General features: G+C 33.3%; 1 protein-coding gene across 6 annotated transcripts in view; it reads left to right on the plus strand.

Annotated features, from left to right (window-relative positions):
• The window catches only part of ALS2 (alsin Rho guanine nucleotide exchange factor ALS2), a 75,697-nt gene that overhangs the window by 30,223 nt on the left and 20,791 nt on the right, over positions 1–24,683 (plus strand). For all 6 annotated transcript variants that reach the window (XM_074299036.1, XM_074299040.1, XM_074299041.1 and 3 more), the window contains exons 8-19: positions 1,892–1,969; positions 4,376–4,552; positions 9,288–9,459; positions 9,791–9,971; positions 11,914–11,979; positions 13,938–14,100; positions 15,585–15,716; positions 16,150–16,278; positions 21,751–21,821; positions 22,471–22,537; positions 22,885–23,087; positions 23,190–23,255. In XM_074299036.1, coding sequence (XP_074155137.1) covers positions 1,892–1,969; positions 4,376–4,552; positions 9,288–9,459; positions 9,791–9,971; positions 11,914–11,979; positions 13,938–14,100; positions 15,585–15,716; positions 16,150–16,278; positions 21,751–21,821; positions 22,471–22,537; positions 22,885–23,087; positions 23,190–23,255 — 1,505 coding nt within the window. The remainder of the gene's footprint in view (positions 1–1,891; positions 1,970–4,375; positions 4,553–9,287; positions 9,460–9,790; positions 9,972–11,913; positions 11,980–13,937; positions 14,101–15,584; positions 15,717–16,149; positions 16,279–21,750; positions 21,822–22,470; positions 22,538–22,884; positions 23,088–23,189; positions 23,256–24,683) is intronic.

Raw genomic sequence — 24,683 nt, forward strand, 5'->3', positions numbered from 1 at the left:
ACCAAATTCTTTTTTGTGACACAGGCATAGTACTGATACCTAAACCAGATAGGGTCAAAATAGAGGAAAAAAAAAATTTAGACCAAATTTCCCTAATGAATATTGATGCAAAAAATCTTAAATAAAAAGTAGGATTTATACCAGGAATGCAGGGCTGGTTCAATATTATGAAAACTATTAGGATAATTGATTATATCAATAACCAAACTAATAGAAATTATGATATCAGTAGATGCAAAAAAAAAAAAAAAAATTGACAAAATCCTACACCTCTTCCTATTAAAAACACTAAAGAGCATAGGAATAAATGGAGTTTTCCTTAAAATGATCAGTAGCATTCATCTAAAACCATCAGTAAGCATCATATGTAATGGGAAGAGAAGCATTACCAATAAGGTAGTGAAAAAGGTTGCTCATTATCACCATTACTATCCAATGTTGTATATTAGAAATTTTAGTTTTAGCAATAAGAGAAGAAAAAGAAATTAAGGGAATTAGAGTAGGTAATAAAATTATCACTCTTTGCAGATGATATGATGGTATATGTAAAGAATCAACTACAAAACTACTAAAAACAACTTTAGCAAAGTTGCAGGATACATAATAAATCCACATAAATCATCAACATTTCTATATGTTACCAACAAATTTCAGCAATAAAAGATAAAAAGAGAAATTCCATTTAAAATAACTGTAGATATTATAAAATATTTGGGAGTCTATCTGCCAAGACAAAGCCAGGAACTATGGAAAAGTAGGCAGGGAACGAACACCTAATTAAGAAAATAAAAAGAATATTCTAATGTCATTGTTATAGAGTCTTAGGCCTCAAAGTGAAGTCCATATCTGTACCTAATTCATTGTTTAGAACAAGATAGCTTGTGGGCTTTTCTAGTAATCTGACCAAAGTTAGAAAAATAATTGTTCAATTTAGTCTTCCCACTGAATATTCAAATTTCCTAGCAGACCATTTCCTCTTCAGGAAGCTACAAAGAAACTCTATACCCTTTAAGTAAATAATTCCTTTAGCTCTTTAACTTAAGTTTCTCCTACTATTATCTTCTCTTCTTTTGTCTTGAGTGAACCTAGAAGTGATGCCTGTCATTCCTACAATAAAATGTTCATATTAGAGACTGACAGATTGTCCTTCAATCTTCTCTACCCTCCCAGATTAGTACATTCCATTCTTTTAGCTTTTATGACAAACTTTCTTTTATTTCTTAAATCTTTTTCATCTTGGAGGATTGAGAAGCAAACATTGATTTGTTTGCCATATTTTAAAAATGAATTTATTTATACTATTTCTGTAAGGCAACAGGTTATATGGTAGGAAGAGTCCTAGAACTTTGTCAGAAGTCCTTGGTCCAAATTGTGGCTCTATATGCACAAGGTGAGATTTTATCCTTTTCATACTCAATTTCTTCACTTTTAAAGTATGAAAAATTATCCCGTCATTATTATTATATCACCTGATTATGTCGGAATAGTGCTATATAAACTTTAAAGCACTATATTAATATTATCATTTCCTCAATTAGGGGGATTATAACCTATGCCCATATACTCCCATGATAGATTTTAGAGGGTTCATGATCTTAGATTAGAAAAGAAATTACATCTTTATTTTCCCTAACCTGTAACTCAAATTTGTCATTTCCTTCAATTATTAAAAATTGTTATTCTGCTGAAAGGGTTCCCTAGGCTTCATCAGACTATCAAAAAAAAATTCATGACCAAAGGAAAAAAAGTTGAGAATCCTTATCCGGAGAATGGAAATATCAGTATGATCTGCCTAAGTAGCCTTATTTATACATGTCAAATATTGTCATAAATGAAAAGTTTCATATTGAATCTGATTCAAATTTTCAATTTTATTATCATTTTCTAACAGGTTTATTCATGGGGTAGTAATACTTTTGGCCAACTTGGTCATTCAGAGTCTCCAAGTACAGTTCCTCGTCTTGCAAAGGTACTTTAAAATCTTTGAGAATTTCTTTTCTTTTTAATTTTTCATTTTTAGTTCAAAATTCTCTCCCTCCAACACTGTGTGTGTGTGTGTGTGTGTGTGTGTGTGTGTGTGTGTGTGTGTGTGTGTGTGTGTGTGTGTGTGTGTGTGTACTTCTTAGCAACTTTTTTATTTTTTTAAAGATGGGAAGTGATTTTTTTTTTTTTTTTGACTGCAGCTACATGAAGAGTTTTAGTGGATATATAGCACTATTCTGAGTGTAATCATCCTTCAGTTCCTTTAAGAATCTTTAAAGGACAAAGTACCTGAGGGGTAAATGATTTGCCTTGATTTTTGAAAAATTATTCATATGTTATTACAGATTAAATAATTTTGCCATCATCACTTTAATTCATTTTCACACATTTATTATGCTTTATCCTGAACTGAAGTCTGTATCATGGTTTTTGTGTTTAAGGGATTTGTATTCTCAGGAGATAAAACTTATATAAAGCGGGGCAGTTAAGTGGCACAGTGGATAGAGCACCAGCCTTGAATTCAGGAGGACCCAAGTTCAAATCTAGTCTCAGGCACTTAACACTTCCTAGCTGTGTGACCCTGGGCAAGTCAGTTAACCCCAGCCTCAGGAAAAAAAAAAAAAAACAAAACTTATATAAAGCAATTAGAGAACATTAATGTATTTGGAACTCTTTAATTGATCTTAAATATATTTATTGAATTCATTCTATAATATCGTAGGGTATTCGCTCTACAATAGCTATTTAATCTGTTATGTATGACATATTTATTTGTCTGAAGAAATAAAAAATTAAAGATATTCAGTGGTGGTGTTGTCCTCTTCCCCCACAAACCATTTTTTGAAAAGAGTTAATTTTTGATAAATTAATTATTTGATATTTTAAAGTTAGAAGCATAGAATTTTAGAAATTAGAACTGTGCATCTCCTTCACAATATACCTTACACATAGTCATGTAGCCTAAATTTAAAGACCTTCAGTGATAGGGAAACATTTAGAGGGAAGACATTTTGCACTTTGTATTTTTCTGAGAACCAGCCTAGCTAGGTTTGAACAGGTACATCACTAGGAAGATGGCCACTAGATGTTAAATTAACTGTGACTAATCTTGAAACAGAAAGAAATAATCAACCTTTTCTTCATACTTATGAGTTATGAAGAAAAGGTTGATTATTTCTTTCTGTTTCAAGATTTAAGATAGCAAAGACCCATGATACTATACTTATAAGTTATAGTATCATGGGTCTTTGCTATCTTAAACATAGCATTAAAATGTTTGAATTGATTTTGGTCAGGGGAAAGAGATAGAGATAAAGGTGGGAGGAGATCTGGTGTGGGAAGGAATTTAAGGTTATTTTCATTGGTATGTGAGCTAGGTTTTTTGAAGGGAGAAAAGGATGATTAGATTTGAATCAACTTTTATAAATAAGAAAATTCCCTGTAATTTTTTTCTATTTTATTCCTTATATTTTTATTCCAGGAACCAGAAATTTAAATGAAGTCATGCCAGGTGTTAGGTGGTAACAATTGAATTGAGTCAGAAGAAGACAACACTAAACATACAATTATATAAAGCTGGCTCCAAGCGATCTGGCAGATATTAAAGTCCTGTGCTGGCAAGAAATCATAGCCAGGTGGTCAGTCATTATAGGGGAGATTATTTAAGTATCATGGTTCCAGAAGATGGAGCTGAGTCCAAAGTTCAGAGTTATCATACAAAAGAGATCAGATGTAAAGTAGTTCACCAACAGGCAGAACAGTTTCTTCATCCATAATTCAGCACAGACAAGCCAGACTAAATGGTGGTTCATAGGCAAGCTAGAACTATTCCTGAGATTGAACCCCAGTGAGTTAGTTCAGATAATCAACATACTTTTATTAAAAACTTACTACATATATAAAGTTCTGGTCATATGAGGACAAAAAAGTAGCATAAGGGAGTTAGAACTATTGCTACTAAATTAAAAGCACTCTGTTCCCTTTGCAATCTGTGCAGTGTAAACAGGCTAAGAAAAGAGTTAGCCAATGTGCCCTGGCATGCAAGGGGTTAGCAGAATTCAATAAGTAACAAAGGAAGTCTTCTAGTATGGGGAAGCTATGTCAAAAGTTCATTAATTCTGGTGCTTAAAATTGTAAAAAAGTTTTACTTTAACACATAAGGTAAATAAATGGACTTGCAAAGGAATTCCTTTTTTTTTTTTGCAGCCCGAGTCCAATTTAAAGGATTTTTTTTAAAACTTATATTTGGCTAAATGCATTGTTAGAGGTTTCTGCACCTTGAAAGTAGTGAATAATTTTTGCGAGAAGCAATAAAGGTGATTTCCTGATTACATCTAATACAGAGTTCTAGCTGAGTTCATCTGAAATTAAAAATAATCCTTTCTAATTGTAGATATGCAATGAAAATGGAATTTGGAGTGTAGCTGCTGGACAGGATTACTCCCTTTTCTTAGTAGACACAGATGATTTCCAGCCTGGATTGTATTACAGTGGCCGGCAAGAACCTGTAGAAAGTGATGGTCTTAATACTTGTACTAAGACTGCAACACTGCTAGTATCCTGTAGTAAGGTAAGTACATCTTGGCATAGGAATAATAGTAATAATTGTTATTCAATCATGTCCAATTCTTTGTGACTCTATTTGGGGTTTTCTTGGCAAAGTCCTTTGTCTTACCTGCTCCAGCTTATTTTACAGATGAGGAAACTGAAGCAAATAAGTTAAGTGACTTATCTAGGGTCACATAGCTAGTAGTCTCTAGGGCTGTATTTGAACTCGTCTTCCTTACTCCAGGCCTGGTGCACTATACACTATACTACCTAGTTCCCCTGATAATAACTTATACATACACACACACATCCTGCTAGTTCTTAAGGAGCCATTTGTAAGATTTCATTCTACCACACCTCCATTACAGATACTTCATCTGTAGGTATACTCACTTGCATTTACCTTTTAATGTTTCTTTTTATTTTCATATTTGCATTTCGTAGTTTTTGCTAAGGTCTTTGAAACCCTCTTTTGTTAAAGATCCATTTTTCCCCTTCTAGGATTATACTTAGTTTTGCTTGGTAAATTATTCTTGGTCATAAGCCTATATCTTTTGCCTTTTGAAATATATTCCATGTTGTTTATTCCTTCATAGTAATAAATGCTAAATTTTATGTGATCATCACTATGGTTCCTTTGTACTTGAACTCTTTTATTTGTGACTGAAGTATTTTTTCTTTGGAAACTCAATTTTTACCACAACATTCCTGGTAACTTTCTTCATTGGGTTTCCTTCAGGAGGTGACTGATAGATTCTTTGTATTTTTACTTTGCCCTCTGGTTCTTAAATACCTGGGTGGTTTTCTTTCATGCCTTTTAAACTGTGATATTCAAATTCTTTTTTTTTTGGGGGGGGGGGAGGTCAGTCACACTTCCAGGTAGTCAAATCATTCTTAAATTGGCTTTACTTGATCAATTTTCTTTCTTTTTTTAAAAAAATACACATTGCTTTATTAATTGTTATGAGAGAAATATCAGAACAAAAGAGAAAAACCATGGGAGAGATTAAAAAAAAAAAGTGAACATAGCATGTGTTGATTTACATTCAGTCTCCTTAGTTCTTTTTCTGCATGCAGATGACATTTTCTGTCCAAATATTTGATATATTTTCTAAGCCAGTTGTTTTTTATATGCAGTAAATACCTTAAATTTTCTTCTATTTTTTCAATTTTTGGACTTTGTTTTTAATATTTCTTATTATCTCATGGAGTGCTTAACTTGTATTTGGTTCACTCATTCTCAGAGAGTCTGTTATTTGGGTGAGGTCTTATACCTCTTGTGCCAAACTATTTACTTTCCAAATCTCCTCTATAGCATCCATTTCTTTTCTAATTCTTCCCTCTATTACTATAATTTCATTATATGTTAAACTCCCCCCCATAATTTCTTTTAGCAAAATCTAATATCTTAGTAAACATAATTTATTTTGTGTACAACCTATATTTGAGGCTTTGCTTGTAGTTGTTTTAAAGTTAATCTCTTCTGAATTGGTGTCCTGGCCTCTTAATGCTCTTAAATTTTTTTTTTAGTTCTTTCTCCAGCATTCTGCTCTGGGCAAGGTGGTGCTGTTGGCCTAGTTGGGAATTAACTGTAGGATCTGAGTCTGCACATACTCAGGTCCTCTGAAAGAACACTGCTGCTGTACTGGGCAAGGATAGCTTGGGAAGCCTGGAAGTCAGTCTTTTCTTCTTCCCTTTGAGAGTGTTCTTTTTGTCTCCTTTGCTGGATCCTTATCCAGGTCATGCCCTTTAATTGTAAGTGTCCCTCAAAGTTTTGTTTTAGGCCCTTTTCTTGTCTCCCTCTACCCTATCATTTCATGATCTCATCACTTCTTGTGGGTTTAATTACCATTTCTATATTAACGTTTCTAAAATCTGTCATTCCTATCCCAAACTCTCTCCAGTCTCAAAGCTTCATCTACCTTTCATAACTAGATGACTAGTAGACATCTTAAACTCAATTTATCCAAGACTGAACTTATTTTCTTTTCCCAAGACACTCCTAACCCTTACTTCTCCATTACTTTCAAGAGCAACAACATCCTCCCATTCCGAGTAGGTGTCATCTTCAACTTCCAGTTACGTATCACTCTCCAGATCTAATCTCTTACCAAGATCTATCAATTTCCCTTCTGCAGCACCTTTTGAATTAGCTTCCTATTCTTCTCTGACCCTGCCACCACTTTGGTGCAGTATGCCTCAGTCTCTTCTCACTCTAATTCATTCTTTCTCAGCCATCATTAGTGATTTTTCCAAAAACATTGGTCCAATTATGTCACTTTCCTATTCAGTATACTTCTGGCTCTCTATCTCCTCTAGGATCAAATACAAAGTGCTCTGTTTGGTATTCAAAGCCCTTTATAATTTAGCCTATTCCTACCTTTCCTATCTTCTTACATCTTATTCTCTATCACCTACGTTTTTATACAGAGACATTGGCCTCCTTGCTCTTTCGTGAACAGAATACTTTACTCCCCACCCCAAAATGCTCTCCTACCTTATATTTGCCTCCTGACTTTCTTTAAGTCCTAAACAATGTCCATCTTCTGCAGGAAGCCTTTCTCAGCCCCTCTTAATTTATGTGTTTTCTCTCTCTTCATCATTTCCTATTTACCCTATATGTAACTTGTTTGTATATTTTTGTTTCCATGTTGCCTTTCCATTAGATTATGAACTTTTTGAAGGCAGGGACTGTCTTCAACTTTTCTTTGTATATTCAGCATTTAGCACACATCCTGGCATATAGTAGGCAGTTAATAAATTTTTATTGAGGAACTCCTGTTAATATTTATATTTTTCTATATGAGAACTTTCCCTTCTATCTACGACTTCTTTGGGATGTAGCTGGTCAAAGAGTATATATAGTAATTGTTGACTGGCCATGTTTCTTATTCATACTTGTGAAGTTGGTTTTTTTTAAATTATAGCTTTTTATTGACAGAATATATGCATGGGTAATTTTTTACAACATTATCCCTTGCACTCACTTCTGTTCCAACTTTTCCCCTCCCTCCCTCTATCACCTCTCCTAGATGGCAGGCAGTCTTATACATGTTAAACATATTAAAGTATATCCTAGATACAATACATGTATACAGATCCGTACAATTCTCTTGGTGCACAAGAATAATTGGATTCAGAAGGTAAAAATAAGCTGGGAAGAAAAACAAAAATGCAAGTAGTCCACATTCATTTCGAGTGTTCCTTCTCTGGGTGTAGCTGATTTTGTCCATCATTGATCAATTGGACCTGAATTAGATCTTCTATTTGTCAAAGATATCCACTTCCATCAGAATACATCCTCATACAATATTGTTGTTGAAGTGTATACTAATCTCTTGGTTCTGCTTATTTCAAAGTTGGGGAGTTTTTAATGCAAGTTTAGGAATATACACTTATTACTATTAAATTTAAATATTATTAGATGCTGTCCATTGTTCTGATCTTTTAAAATCTTTTTGGATTCTGACTCACACAGATTTGTTATCTGCTGATTGATGAGCAATCTTAAATGTCTGCTTTTTGCATTTCCATTTAAACATTATGCTTTCCTGATCTTGTTCCTAAAGATAGGCTAAGAGACTTTGTTAGATAATTTACTTAAGTTTAGATAAATTGCCTTATGCCATCTAATGATCTATATCATTGTGTAATACTGCCATTGACTCTAATGACTAAAGAGATTTCTGATCCTTAAATCAGTATGCTGAACTACTCAATCTAACAGATGTGCCAGGAAACGTATAACTGATTTAGGCTCATTATAAAAACCATTATAAGTTGTAATATCCTGGGAAGTAGATAGAGCTGGAGGAATCTTAGATCTAGACCAAATCCTGGAGTGAAGCTAGACTGGAGAAGTGACTTAGAACACTTAATGATTCAGTATAGACTGGGATTCAAACTCCATTCCTTTTTAGAATATTTCCCTTTGCACCTCCTTAGAAATCAGGGCAATGTAACTACTACAGTCAGTAGTACCTACCTAAAGATTGAGTGAGTTTTATTTTTAATTCTTTTCAAGAAAGAAATGCCCTTATTGAAGGGAAACTATGCTCAGCAATCCCTTTTGCTTTCCCTTTAATGTTGTCATCTTAAACTTTCAAGTATAGTACGATTCTTCATGGCTAAGACTTTACTATGAACAACAACAAAAAAAAGTTTGTAAACTACTGCCTTAGCCCATTTATATTTTGCCATAGAGAGCAAGGTATCTATATATATGGCTAAGACTTTACTATGAACAACAACAAAAAAGTTTGTAAACTACTGCCTTAGCCTATTTATATTTTGCCATAGAGAGCAAGGACTCTATATATAAATATATATATATATATATATATATCCTCTAATTTCCTCTCTTATGAGAGAAAGGATCCTGAGACATCTTTCAATATTGTCTCACTGTGCCTGTTTTTATGTTGTCCCTAGATCTAGGAGGTAGTCCTGTGATTGTGACTCAAAAGAGGTAGTATGGTTTAATGGATAAAGAGAACTGGCCTAGAGTCAGAACATGTGATTTCAAGTAACATCTCTGACACACACTGACTATTACTCTGGCCAGTTATTCAGCCTCTTAGTGATTCATGCTGTTTCTAAGACTTTAAGTGGAAGGAAAGAGGGTTTCTCACTGGGAACTATTATTACCAGTAAAATCACAGATCTGGATGAAAAACAGAGAAAAAAGGCAGTTTAAATAATTCTTACCATGAGCAAATTATATTCAGCCTATAATCTTATTCTTCTCTTTGCTTCAGCTTGGATACATAAGCAGTGTGACAGCAGGAAAGGACAGTTGCCTAGCTTTGGTGGACAAAAATATTATGGGATATATTGCCAGTCTGCATGAGTTGGCTACTACAGAAAGACGATTCTACTCAAAACTGAGTGATATTAAATCCCAGATTCTCAGGCCCCTCTTAGGTTTAGGTAAGTAGAAATGCCCCAAATCATTAGTATCCTAATCTCTTTAAATAATTTTTTATAGGAAATTTTCTAAAAGTTTGATTGACTTCTTCCCAGTCTGTCTTGTATTTACTTATATATATATTTTGGCCATTTCTATTTCAATTTATGAATGTATAATTTGAATGATTTCTAACCCTTTGTTGAAAATGATTCATGCACTAATTGCCAATATGTTATACTTTTTATTAAGTAATTAAGCCTTTTGAGAACAAATTTGTAATATCATGAAAAAATATTTGACCCTGAATTGCTTTTGCTGGTAAACACTATCTGTATTGGTTTTTTGTCACAGAAAACTTGGGCACTACTACCACAGTCCAACTGTTGCAGGAAGTGGCAAGCAGATTCAGCAAGCTATGTTACCTGATTGGTCAGCATGGAGCCTCACTGAGCAGCTTCCTTCATGGGATTAAGGAAGCCAGGAGCTTGGCCATCCTGAAGCATGCAAGTCTCTTCTTGGATAGTTATACAGAGCAAGTATCCAGTCCTGTGTCATGTTCAATCTCTGCAGGGTTATTCTGCCAAGGAGAACAGCTCCTTAATCAGGAGACTAGATTAGGGAGAGTGACATAAGGTAATATAAATTGCAAAGCAGTATTTTAACGTTAAGCCACCTATTGTTTTGCATTGCTAAAACTTGAGTTTTCTTTAGAGGGGAGAAATATAAGGACTAAACTTTTTTGATGATTAAAAAAGAATGAACTTTTCTTATGTAAGCATTCCCCCTCCCCCCCAAAAAATGTATATTGTAGCATGATATTAAAGAATTCTAAATACAGAGTTTACATTATAATAAATCTTCACAAATGGATCTAGTTTTAGAGATAGCAATTCTATTCTGTTGGGTGAATTATACTTAACTTTGCAAAGAAAATCAATTTTACAAATAACTACTGACTATAAATGCGGAGCCATTCTGTTATCTTGGGCAACATTCCTTTGTGGTGTGCATTGTTCTGGTTTTGTTTTGTTTTTAAATCAAGTGAAGTTTAAAGATGCAGATACATTTTTAGTCTTCATGTTTTTCAAATGAATTTAGCAATTTAAACTCGAAATTTTTTTTTATTTGTATTCACTTATTAAATATGAGTTAAACACATTTATCTTTTTACCAGATTGATAGATATCCTTTCAAAGTATGACCTTTGGTATTTATATAGTCTCTCAAAATTTTTTTTAGAATTAAATCAATAATGCCTTTCATGTGGTTTTTCTGTTTTACACGAAACGGGCAAAATTTTAGGGAAAACTTCCTAAATAGAAAATGTATTACCTTATTTTCTTTTTAAGCTTTTCATATTTAAAACCATTGAAGCCATATTAAAAGAATTCAGAAGTCATAATATACTCTCTGAACACATTCAGCCATATGAACATTTATCCTAATTTTATATGTGTGTGTGTGTGTGTGTGTGTGTGTGTGTGTGTGTGTATTTTAGCCTTTATGTAAGAAGTTCTCATACTGGAAGATTTAAATTTTTCTATATTCTTTGTTTTATTTGGTTTGTTTATTTTGGTTTCTATTAATTCTGCATTTTTAAAAATAGTCTCTATTATTTTTATAGAGACAGTGAGGTGGCACAGTGACTAGAGGACTGGACCTGGAATCAGGAGGACCTGAGTTCAAATCCAGCCTCAGACATTTACTAGTTGTGTGACCCTGGACAAGACACTGCACCTCTGTCTTGTCCAGTTTCTTCCTCTATAAAGTGGAGATAATAATAGCATCTACCTCCCAGTGTTGTTGTGAGAATAAAATGAGATAATTTCTTTCACAAAATTATCATTATTTTGTCTCTCACTTTGCTTTTCAATTTTATGTTTTTTATGTACCAGAACTTGAGCAGCTGATTATATGATTAAAAAGTTAATTTATAAATTACATATATATATATATATATATATATATATAAAATTCCTAGATTCACATAAATTAGTCTTGTTGATAAAGAGTTCAAATAGTTTTTTGAATCTCATTATGATCTCTTTCCAAAAAAATTTTAATGGGGAAAACTCATATAACACTGAATATTTAGATTAAAACTTAATTTCAGAAGTTATTATTTCTCATATTTAATCTTACTATTTACCAGCACAGTAATGTTTGGATATAATTGGGATTGCATTATCATATTAACTCTAGCTCTTAAATATGACTTTTGGATATGATTAAATTTTCAGTGTTAACAGACCTGCCATCTTTATAGGGTTCTTTTCTTTGATCACTATGTAATAGCAAATGAATGACCTACCTACCCTGTTGCTAACAAATAACCCTACCACTCAAAAATGTCAGCTTCATAACATTTTTGAAAAGCTTTTAATTGGTAAAATACCAGGAGAAATAATTGTCTTCTGACCTGTTAAAATTGTGATCTTAATAGAGATATGTATATTTTTCTTATCTGTTTAAAGGTATTGTACATCTATTACCAATTTTGTGGTTATGGGAGGATTCCAGCTTCTTGCCAAGCCAGCTATGTAAGTAAATAAATTTCTTCCACTATTTATTTTATTTTATTTTATTTTTATTTTCTTTTTTAAAATTAATTTTATAATTATAATTTTTTTTGACATTACATATGCATGGGTAATTTTTTCACAGCATTATCCAAGTTTGTACTCACTTCTTTTCTGAATTTTCCCCTCCCTCCTTTTACTCCCTTCCCTAGATGACAGGCAGTCCCATACGTGTTACATGTATTACAGTATATGCTAGATACAATATATCCACTATTTATTTTAAAAACCAAAGATATTTTATATGAAATTTTTTTTATATTTTTAGTATTCAGTAAAGTCTCTCTTGCTTGGTCACTCAAGTAAAATAAACCAAAAGTATAAGTAGCAATTTATAATCTTTTATTTTTTCTCAACAGGGGCATTGCCTTGTTGTTGTTGTTTTTTTTTAAGCTCTTCTAAAAGATCAGTGAATATTAAATTTTAAATCTTCAGTGTAAGGTTAGCCTTGTATTGTGCCTTTTGTTCCCAAAGAAAAATATATGATTATTAGACATTTTAAAGGATGACTAAATCTTTATGCTTAAAGAATTTTTGGCATTTTTTGGACATTACATATGATTTGTGTTAATATGGTGCTTATAATCCAAGTTGAACCTCTGTGTACTTGGGTTTTAGAATGAACTTTTCAAATAACACGTATCTCTTATTGAATAAAAGGTGAAACACAAGTTATTTCAATTTGTACTAACTTATTAGTATTTGGAGCATTTTATATATGGTTTCTGACAGTTCCATTTCTCCTTCTAAATATTACTAACTTATATTCTTTGACCGTTTATCTTATGGTGCCTATTTCTTGGTTTTCAGTTATCTACATATCTTATGTGTCAAAATTCTATCAGAACTACTGGATTTCAATATATTTTTTTCCTTTAATGAGTTGTTCTATCTGTGCTAATTTTCTTAGATAAACCCAAGAACACAAATTACTGAGGAAGGGACTCCAAGAACTATCAGGAAAACTGAAAAGCAAAGTAGCCAGAAAATAGCTTTAGACTACATTACATATTACATTTTAAGTTCCAAATGAATATTTGATCTAAATGTTTAAAAAAAAATGCAAGAAAACCCTAGGACAAGATTTTGTACTCAAAGAAGGCATAGAAAAGATCACAAAATATAAAAGTTTCAATACAATAATTTCATCAGCAAATTGTATTTCCTTTTTTTTTTTAAGGCAGACTAAGGTTTATCAAAAGAAGGACTTCTGAAATTTATTTTTCAAGTCTATTCATATGTATAGATTATCAAACTAAATTTTTTTTAAAAATCTACTTGGAATATTCCAGTTTTCTTTTAGGTAGTAATTTGCTAAAAATATGATCTTCTATTCTTGATTTTAAAGAGTAGTAACAAAATTAATTTTTCTAACCTATTTAGTTTTGTATGGTTTAACCAGCAAGCTTACAAAGCAAATGAAAATCCTATTAAAATAAAATTAGAGATATCTAATTACTTAAGAGACTAATTTCTTGCAGTTAGTCATCATTAGAAGTCTACAAACAAGTTCCCAACTTAAAATGTTCTTATTACTACCAACTAAATTTCTTTAAACAAAGCCCTTTTAATGGTCTCAAGGATTAGTCAGTTGTTTCTTGCTACCATAGCTTCAATGTATTACATGATACATTTCACAGTGGAAAAAAGGAAAAGAGATTTAAAAAAAAAATTTCAATGATATGCATCAATGATAGGCAGCTAGGTGGCGCAGTGGATAGAGCACCAGCCCTGAAGTCAGGAGGACCTGAGTTCAAATGTGGCCTCAGACACTTAACACTTCCTAGTTGTATGACCCTAGGCAAGTCACTTAACCCCAATTGCCTCAGCAAAAAAACAAAAAGCAAAAACAAAATAATAATAAATAGGTACTCAAGTATATTTGTTGAATAAATCTCTCTCTCCTGCTTTCTCTCTAGTGACTTCTTAAATAAAAACCAGGAGTTATTACAAGATTTATCCGAGGTGAATGATGAAAACATCCAATTGGTGGAAGTGCTAAATACTTTATTTTTTTTGCCAATTAGACGTCTTCATAATTATGCTCGAGTTTTACTAAAGCTTGCTACTTGTTTTGAAGTGGTAAGTTCTCATTCTTTTGACATACCTGAGGACTTGGGATTCTAGTTCCTTTTCCATTATTTGTACTCTGCTTCCTCAAGGTCAATAATTAGACTAAGTTGATACTGATTATTACATGACTAATTGTAGTCTAGTAATGGCATAAATAATTCTTGGCAACATTTCAGGTTTCTTTTTACAGTCTATTGTTTTCATTTTATGCAAATTTTGTGTTTGTTGTTCAGACCTAATTAAAGTGTATACTGTTCTTCACCCCATTCTACTCCAAAAAATCCTGGGCAGGTACCATTGTGGCACATGCCAGCAAATCTGTAAGCTACAAGTCATAATGTAGCCCAGTGCCCACTGAAATGTCACCTCAACAGCATATCTGGAAAGGTGCTAGCCAATCTCAGCCAAGTCAGCTTTCGTCACTATAGAAATCAGCAGTGTTCTATCTTCAGAGGTAGGCTTACCCTAAGTGATTTGGTACTAGTCTGATGAAGTTATGTTACCCCAGGCCTTTGGATCTTGAAATCTGTACCCCACTTCAAGAAAACTAACTCCCCTACAATGATTCTATAACCCCTCTTTCTTTTGGGCCTTTGCTTTTTTTTTTTTTTTTTTAATAATCCCCTTAAGATTTGTTGTCATCTTGTGCTGTAATATACTGAGGTGCACTCAATTGCATCTTCTTCTAATTCAGCTTTGAAATCCTAAACAATCTAGTAGCTGAGCTTCCTAAATACTCGTCATTCAATAAGAAATAGTATCCTAGACAGCCTCACAGTTGTAATTTTGATATTAAGTTTAATGGTAGCCTTTCCTGCATAAGTATATCCATTCATTTTGCTTAAATTAACTTGCCTCTGAAGTCTTTAAAGACTATTTACAAGCTTTTAGTTTTTCATTTAATACCACCTACTTGAAGTTATTGCCTATAAATTGTGTTAATTACTATCTTTGCTTAAACTAGAACAGATTTAGTTTTTTAATTCATTACTACTTTGGATTTACAGATTTAGTTTCTCTAAAGTGTATTTGGTACCTAACCAAATTTCAGAAACCTTGATAACTATGAGGTTATATCTCACCCCCTCCCCAACTTACACCCTCCACACCAACCATCTTTTTCTTTTTTCTTTTTCTTTTTTACCTCATGTTCTTCAGGCAATATCTCCTTGCTTAGCATGTATCTCCCGAGTCCTCCTTTTTCCTCTGCTTTTTGTTCTGACAAATACCTGTTAGCACCTTCTCCCTTTCCCCTCAGGTTATTATCCCTACTTCATACTAATAATTGCCTAGTAGAATTTATTTCTGACTATTGCTACCTAAAACACAGTCAATCCCTTCAAGTCCTGATCAATATCTCTTTGGAAAACACTGTTCTTTGTATGAATTGTCTCCCTAAAGTAAATTCCGTATTTAGATTGCTTCCATTGGCTTAGATTGTGGATGACTGGTTCCCATTTTTAATTTGTTTTTTCTTAATTGTTGACCTTTAGACATCTCCAGAGTACCAGAAACTGCAGGATTCTAGCTCTTGTTATGAGACTCTTGCTCTCCATCTCGGCAGGAAAAGGAAGGAAGCAGAATACACACTGGGCTTCTGGAAGACCTTCCCTGGGAAAATGACGGTACCGCACCTGCTGTCACACCTTGCAAACAGCAGGCATTTTCATAATTACTGCTGTAATTTTCACCTCCCCCTTCTTTTCTCCCTTCCTCCCCCCCCCCACTGTTTATGATGATAATACTACAATGACACCTTTTCCAGGATGCCTAAATCTCATAGCAAGAGATGCTCTATTTTTCTATTAGTATCTTGGCAGTTTACTTAATTTCACTCATTTTTTGTTTGGTCCTTATGAATTTTTTATTTTTCCTTGATTTCTAATTTTACAAAAACCTTGAAATCCTTCTCAGAGCTAATAATTTTACATTTGACTAGCATGCCTTATTTATTTGTTTGTTAATTGATTTGTTGTCTTTGGTAATATGTTTGTAGATTATTTATCTTTTCCAAATTTTCCTGAAGCATTTTGTTTTGCCTTTTCATTTTAATCACAGGATTCTTTGAGGAAGCCAGAACGTAGGCTAATCTGTGAGAGTAGTAATCGTGCATTGTCTCTACAACATGCTGGTAGATTCTCTGTGAATTGGTTCATTCTCTTTAATGATTCTTTGGTCCATGCCCAGGTAAGCCAAATTCCTAGCCTTTAGACACATTCTAATAGATTGAACACCACGCTTGCCTTGATTGTTAGAAATGGTTTTTTTGAAACATCTATAGCTTCTATTGCTAAAAACTTTGGACAAATTCATTGATCATAGGACTGCTTAATTTAATCACATTTGGCATTTATATGATAGGCTAGATTTTGGGTAACTGGGTCCAGTACAATTGTTATCTGGTCTCATCTAAACCTTTAATATACTCTAGTATGTTTCTCCACCCTGATTGTCTCTCTTATTCTCTGTTCCAAAACATTTCTTCTTTTCTCAAGCTATTTATGCCACTTACTACTTTATCTTTCTGGGCAAGGGTCTCATTCTCTATTTCCCTTGAAAAATGAGGCCATCCACAATGAAACTCTTTTCCCCAATTCTATATTTCAACTTATCTCAATAACATCTCTAACTCCTCTTCACTCACAGAGTGTGGCCCTTCTTTCCAACTCCTACTGTACTCTTGATTCTATCTTCCCCATATTCCTCAAGGAGAGCTTCCCCTTCAATTATCTTTGAAATTTCAATCTCATTATCTTTTCCTTTCCTTCTGATACACTTCTTTCCTATTCTTTGCAAATATGCCCAGATCTCTCATTTTTAAAAGTTTTCTAATTTAGCACTTAATCCCTCTCCAAAAAGCATTTCATAGCAGAATGCAAAAAGATTACATATAAAACTGAATTTTCATTTCATATTTATTGCTTTTTTAAAAAAACTAATAAAACTGTTGAATTTATTTTAAAACTGGCCTGCTTCTTTTTCTGTGCATTTTAAACATTTTGATAATCCTCTTTTGGGAAGATGGTACTATAGCCTTATTTCCCACCAACTAAATATATAATGGTTGTGGGGAAACCCTTCTAACAAGCATAGTCAAGTAAGACAAGTCCATATTGACACATGTACAGAGAAATGATTTTGTTGATATCTAACACAAAGTAAGTAACATACTTCATCAGTCCCCTGGAAAAATAGTTGGTTTTTGCTTTGACAAGATTTTTTAAAGACTTTCAGAGTTGTGTTTCTTAATGGTGTTGTCCTAGAATAAATTATACTCCTGATTCTGCTCCCTTCAGTTTATGAATTCTGCATCACTTCATACTTTCAGGATTCTCTGAAATTTTCTACAGTGCAGAAGTACTCTATTACATGCTTCCTTTCCAAGTATTATTCTGTCTCTTAGTTCTCTCCCACTGCCTATCTCTACTTTTTTCCCTTTTTAAGTTTTGTGTATTTCTATACCATACCGTGCATGCATGTACATGTGTGTTTAATTACGTGTGTGTATGTATGTGTGTGTTTACCCTTTTACTTTGCTCGGATAAATGTTATATTTGTGTGATGGTAACTCCTGCCAATCTTTCTTCATGCTTATATACTCTTCTTACGCACTCCAATTTTGAAAAATAGCAAGTTCTATCCTCCCTTCTTTCCCCTTTCTGCGTTAATATATTCTTTTTACAGCTTCTCTTATCTTTTTCCCTTTACTGACTTCAAAACTGAACCAGCCTACTTCTAGGTCCTCCATTTCTGCTATTTAACTTTTAAAGACGATAAGATTTTTTTTAAAGAGACACATTTCTTCTATTAGAATGTTAACATGGCCACCCTCATACAGCCTCTTCCAGTTGCTCAAATTTAGCTCTCTAGGTTTCTTATTCTCATATTCATAGTACCCATTCAGGTAGAGGTTTTTTTTATCAGGAATGCTTAAAAGTTCTCTTCCATTAAAGGTCTTCTGCTAAAGGGTTATGGGATGCTTTCCAAAGTAAGTTATACTAGGTTGTAACTTTATCTTCTTTGATGTTTGATATACTATATTCCAAGGTCTCTTGTTTATAATAGAAACTGCTAGGTTTTGTGTGATCTTGATTTTGATTCCTTGGTACTTTAACTCATTTTTTGGAACTGTATTCTCTTGACCTGTTTTCCAAGTCATTAGTTCTTGATAACAGATATGTTAATTTTCTCCTACTTATTTCAATCTTTTGATTTGATTTTAATTCTAATATTTCTTGTTTTCTCATTGTCATTGATTTCTCTTTAGTCCATTCTAATTTTCCAGGAACCTGTCACTTGGGTTACCACTGTTATAAACAATTTATTCTTTCAATTCTTTCCTCTCTACTTTTTATTTTATGTTTTATGTTTTATCTCTTTTCATTTCTTCTAATCCTCCAAAAATCTGTTAAGATGTTTTTACCCATTACAAAAGTCTTCAAACCATAACATAAAATTTTCAGTACATTACATTTTAGTTGTCAAATTCCAATTTCACTTGAAATGCTACTCTATTTCTTTTCCTTATGTGGGGCTATAGTCAGATGAGTGTTATACTCAGAGGTCTAATGGGTCTGTCCAATTTAAACACCTTGTCTGTGATGGATTCAGAAAAGGCTGGACACAGAACACTTTAGGAAGCTTGCAGTGGCTTAGTTAACTGCCTATTCAAATAACAAGTAATTTCTGTTATATCATTCAGAAAAATAACACAAAGCAGTTTTCCAAATTAAGTTTTACTCTCATTCAAGTTGCTCCCTAAAATAAGCTTCTCTTTCCAAAATAGTTCTTAAAATTCAAATTGTAAACTGGCTTTGAATTTTAGTCTGAACTTACTTTTCCTTTTCTATCCTGTAGTTTTATGGTGTGTAGAGTAGATAGGATAGTTAGGACTGTAATTGGAACTTTTAGAAGTATAATTGAGACTGGGGAACAGGTCAGGTAACCAGGAAGACCTATTAGTGGTATAACCCCACTGTGGAGAAGGGTGGAGATGTTCGTTCAGATTTTCCCCTTATTTTGGTTTTTCCCTTATACATATATATGGCAGTCCTTTAGATTCATCAATACTCATGCTACTTAAGTCAGAAAACACAGATAAACAACTTAATTCTTGGCAGAGATTGATTAACAAAGTAGAATTAATAATTTCTATATCACATGTTTTGAGTGAATCTCATCCCAAATTCTATCTAATGCTTCTACATAAAAATATAAAAATGGGTAGAAGCCTCATATTCTCCTTGACAGGTCTTTCAAAATCTACTCCAGTTAATATCAGGGAGTCTATTATTTGTTGATCAGTCATTTCAGTCATGTCCAACTCTTCATGATCCCATTTGAATTTTTCTTGATAAAAATATTGGAGTGGCTTGCCATTTCCTTCTCCAGCAAAGTCTAATATAATTTACAGCAAAAATTTTAATTTCAAAACACTAAATTTCAAAATACCAATCCAAGAATTTCTTTCTATATTGATTTGTACTGTACTTTTGTTAGTTTGTAAAACACCTAAATATCTAATTAGATGTTCTAATAGAATTTATATTTACCATTTAGTTGTTCTCTAATTCACACAAGCTTTTCTCATTTTTTGAACCGGAAAAGAGTTAATAATAGGTTGTACTAAGCACCAAATACATTTAAACTGCAAACCTGTTTTGGTTTGGGTTGGTCTTCCCCCACCTTGGAATCTCACTGATACTATTTTCAAGCTAGCTTTAGTTCTCTTGTTTGTAATCAATGAAATTACTTCCCCTTTGACTAAAGCAAAAATTTTCAGGGATGGAATTTTAAAAAAAAATCTAAATGTTGTTTTCCTGTAACTTTCACAGTTCTAGTCTCATTTTTCCTTAAAACAAAGTTGAGAGAGTTACAGAACTCACTAGACATTTCAGCATTTATTAAAACATTCAAGTTATATGTTAGAAATTCCATAGTAGAGAAATTACATTTTAGTCATAAAGTTAGTCTTTAATTACTTTTGATGATGCCATAAATTTCTGCAAACTGGGAACAGAGATTTTATCTTCTCTGTATCTGAAAGTTTTCACTCTTTCTCCTTCAGCTGACTAGACCCCAAGAAGAAAACTAGTTTAATTTAAAAAACAAATGTGATAATATAGACAAATGATGCTTTAAAAAATCAAGTAAAATTCTCCTTTCAGGCTGAATTTGGGACTCTTCTTAAGTATCTTAAGTTAATTTTTGCTTTATATTTATGTTATGATTCAGAAAGCCAAAAAGACCCCATCCTCTTTTCCCAACTAGGAAGAATTTGAGCTTCCCCAACTACTTCTTGAATGGAAAGTGCCACTCAACTCCTATTTACCAGTTATAGCAAGAGTCCCAAGATTTAACGTCCTCTCTTGCCAGCTGCAATGAGTGGCCTGCAATTTACTTTATGACTTCCCTGAAGGGGCATTGACATTATATACTTCCACAATGATACCTTCACCTCCTTTTTTTAACTAAGAAGAATCCCGTTAAGATTCCTTAACTCTTAAAGTGTAGGGTTTCTGGATTGTATAATTGTCAATCATTGTATAAAAACATCACAGAAAAGGAAGAGTAAGACAGACAAGCAAAATTTTAACTTCCCCAAAAGTGTGGAGGCCTTACCTTAGCTCAGAATATTTGGGAATAAAGGCAGGTCAGGTGTCTGGTATAGTCCTTTGTGAAGAAACCCATACCTGTGAAAATTTCACAGTAGCACTCTGAAGGGTGTTCTAAGACGTTGCTCTGAGGATCAGCTTCCTTTCTCCCCCCCCCCCCCCCCATTCCCTTTCATGATTTAAATTTGTTACAATTGAATTAAGATAAGCTGAGGCCCAAAGTTCTGAGCATGTTCTATGTATTGGTAAGGCTAGCACTAATTAAATTAATAATTTAAAGCTCTGCAGCAAGCCAAAAAGACCCCACAACTGGGCAGACAGATCATTTTCACAGTATGAGAAGCATCCAAAAAAATAGAAGGCAGCATCATAGATGGAGAAAACATTAAGGTTGTTTACAAAGTCAGAAGTATCATAGATAAGAGAGACAATATGATTGGCAGGGCATGTTATATAGGACTAGCAACATCTTGTTATTTATTGATTAGGTCTAAGGTTAATTAGTGGTACATGAATAACAAACCGGATTTCCTTGAAAGACCACAAGTGGGAGTGAGATAACAAATTTTTTTTTTTTTTTTTTTTTTTTTTTAAATGAAAGTGATTTATAGGGAAACAACTTTCAAGTGCAATTTAAGAGAGACTGAACTTCTAAATTATGGACTTCTGAACTTAACTCAAAGACAAAGCAATGTGGCTTAAGCAATTACACAAAATGTTGATGGTTGATAGAAAATAGAATCAATTACAAAATGGAATCAATTTATCCCAAGTGCTACCTATACTAGTGCACTCCTGCCTCTTCAATTGTCTTATATTTAACATTTGTACATGTTTTGTACTTAATTTTCTCTGTTCAAGTTGTTTCCCTCAAAGTAATATATATATTCTCCAAGGACAGGAACTTTTCATTCTGGTTATTGTATTAGCTGGCAGTGCCTATCAATATTGTCTGGCCTAGCATGGTGCTGTAAATGCTATGTAAATGCTATGTAAATGAATGAATAAGTCAGTCAACTCTGTGTGATTTTGTCTTCTTTTATAGTTCTCCACACACCATATTTTTCCCTTGTCTACTCTGTGGGTGGAACCTATTTCAGAAGAAGTTGGTAGTGTGTAAGTAGTTTTCCTCCCACATTTATTCTCTCTGTTGTTCAATCATTCAGTCATGTCTGACTTTGTGATCTCAATATGGGGATTTTCCTAGTAAAGACACTGGGATGGTTTATCATTTCCTTCTCTAGTAGACCAAGGCAAATAAATTAGGTTCTCCCTAGGTTCATACAGGTAGTAAATGTCTGAGGTCAAATTTGAACTTCAGTTTTCTTGACTCTTGTCCCATCACTCCATCCATTGAGTCACATTGAGCTGCCTCCTTTATTCTCTCTACGTAATTCTATTCTCTCTACCTAGGTCTAAAACAATCTCCTAGCTTATAATAACATATTACATTTTGTAATTTGTACATTTTATTTGTAATTCGTATTGATATAGGAACCAACATTATTATTATAAGGGCATAAATTCCCTTAGCATCCCTCTACAATACTACATAGGAAATAAGATAACATTTTCAGCATTTTATGAATAGTTATAAAAACAAATGAATAGTAATAACTTCAAATTGAGTCCATTTAAGATGGTCAAATTGTCCTAAATTTCTCAAGAGTAGCAGATTCTGTTTGGTAAAGGAAGTTGTCTTTCGTATTTTAATAATTAACATGATGGTGACATATTGCTATATTTAGTCTTGTTTCCTTTTTAGGAATGGCTTAAAGATAACTACACCTGAAGAACAATTTATTCTTGTTTCATCAACACCACAGGAAAAAGTAAGTTCTATATTCATGTGTATGTGTGCCTGTGGTCAATCCAACCATTTGTAATCTATTAAATAAGTAAAAAGAAATGATTTAATTTTATTTGACTGTGATGTTTTAGGTATACAGTGTCTCCTATACATTTTCACTGAACTGAGCTTTCACACTTTTAACTTTTTTTGACAATTGATTTTAAAATGTAGCAATGAATGTCAAGTAATGCTGCACCACGCAGTCACATTTACAAAAAAAAAAAAAATTGAGATTGAAGCAATTCTCTTATCTGCAAAAGCAACTATTTAAAGCTATTTTTGTTAAGTTGTTTCTTTGCTTCAGTGATATAAATTGTTTCCTTCTAGACTAAATGGTTACGGGCTATTAGTCAAGCTGTGGACCAAGCTCTCAGAGGTATGTCTGATTTTCCTCCTTATGCAAGTGGAAGCAGTGTTCAGAGGCAAGAACCTCCTATTTCACGAAGTGCCAGATATACTTTCTACAAGGACCCCCGTCTAAAGGATGCTGTTTATGATGGACGCTGGCTTTCAGGGAAACCTCATGGCAGGTAACATGTTAAAAATTTGGGATGAAAGAAATAGGGGATGATATATGCACAGAGCACTAAATAAAATAATATACATATATATATACATATACTTCATTTCAGAGGGACTTTGAAATGGACTGATGGAAAGATGTATTCTGGCATGTTCAGAAATGGTCTAGAAGATGGGTAAGAAAATATTTTATCTCATTGCAATGAGGATGAAAGAATACATTTTATCCTTTTATAAAATACATCATTTGAGTCTGATTTTATAATATAAAAATTGCACATGTTTAATCCATATCAGATTATTTGTTGTCTTTGGGAGGGGGAATGGGGAAGAAAGGGAGAAAAATTTGGAATACAAGTTGCAAGAGTGAATGTTGAAAACTACTTTTGCATGTATTTGGAAAAATTAAAATACTATAAAAATAATAATAAAATAAGGAAAAAGGAAGGATTTTTTTTTTTTTTTTAGTACTTTTCAGTAAGAAATGCTCAAGGCCTAGGAATTCTAGAATGTTAGAACTGACAGGCACCTTTGAGGTTATTTAGACCAATCTTCACGAAAAATTGTTCAGGATTACACAGTTTTTGATGGAGTCCTAGCTAGCACACAATTTTCTCAAGTTCTAATCCAGCATTCTTTCTACTGTTTACACTGTCCCACTCTATGGTTAGATCAATAAAAATGAACCTATGACAAATACCCTGATTTGAAGAATTTCAGCAAATTATATTCTCTGTTCAAAGTACTGCTTGGTAAAGAGCTCCTGAGAAGTTAACATAGCTCTGAGGATCTGTAGCCATAGAGGGCCTGGGTTTGAATTTTAGATCACCAGGACATCAGAAACAATGGCACACTTGTATGAAATAGAGACCAATTCCAGTTCTCAGCAGCAAGAAGCCCCAGAATAGAGACAGCTAACCAAGGACAGCTATTTATATAACCTAAAGTTGTGACAGTTTAGAAATAACAAAATTCACCTGGATGGGTTTAAGTAGCTGTGCCTGGTTGGTCAAGTATAGCTGGAACTCAAGATAACCATTGTCATCATTGTAACTAAAGTCTCAGCAGTCCTGTAGTTAGCTTCTCATTCTAGAAAAAGCCTTCTGACCTCCAGCCCCTTTTGTTGCTGTTCCATTGTTTTCAGTCTGTCTGATTCTTCTTAACCCCATTAGGGGTTTTCTTGGCAGAGAAATAGATGGTTTCCCATTTCTTCCTCCAGTTCATTTTACAGATGAGGAAACTGAGGCAAAACAGGATGAAGTGACTTGCCCAGTATCACACAGCTAGCAAGTGTCTGAGGCTGGATTTGAACTCCTGAGTTCAAAAACTTTTGTGCTTTATGCATTGTGCCACTAGAATAGAAATGGCTCTGATAGATTTCTGGTTCCTCAGGAACGTCATGTACAAATAAGAAGGGATTTTTTTGGTAAGTTGGAGATTTCCATTGGCCTAATATAGAGCTCAGTAAACCCATATTTTTGGTATGTAGTTGGGCTTTATACCCAGCTGGTGGATTTTGTAGACGAGCCTCCAATTGTGCCCATGTAGAGTATCTCTTTTTTGTTGTATATTTTCTTTTATTTTAGTATTTTGTTTTTCTCCAA

The sequence above is a fragment of the Sminthopsis crassicaudata genome, chromosome 3, assembly GCF_048593235.1.
Source record: "Sminthopsis crassicaudata isolate SCR6 chromosome 3, ASM4859323v1, whole genome shotgun sequence".
NCBI classification, from domain to species: Eukaryota; Metazoa; Chordata; class Mammalia; order Dasyuromorphia; family Dasyuridae; genus Sminthopsis; species Sminthopsis crassicaudata.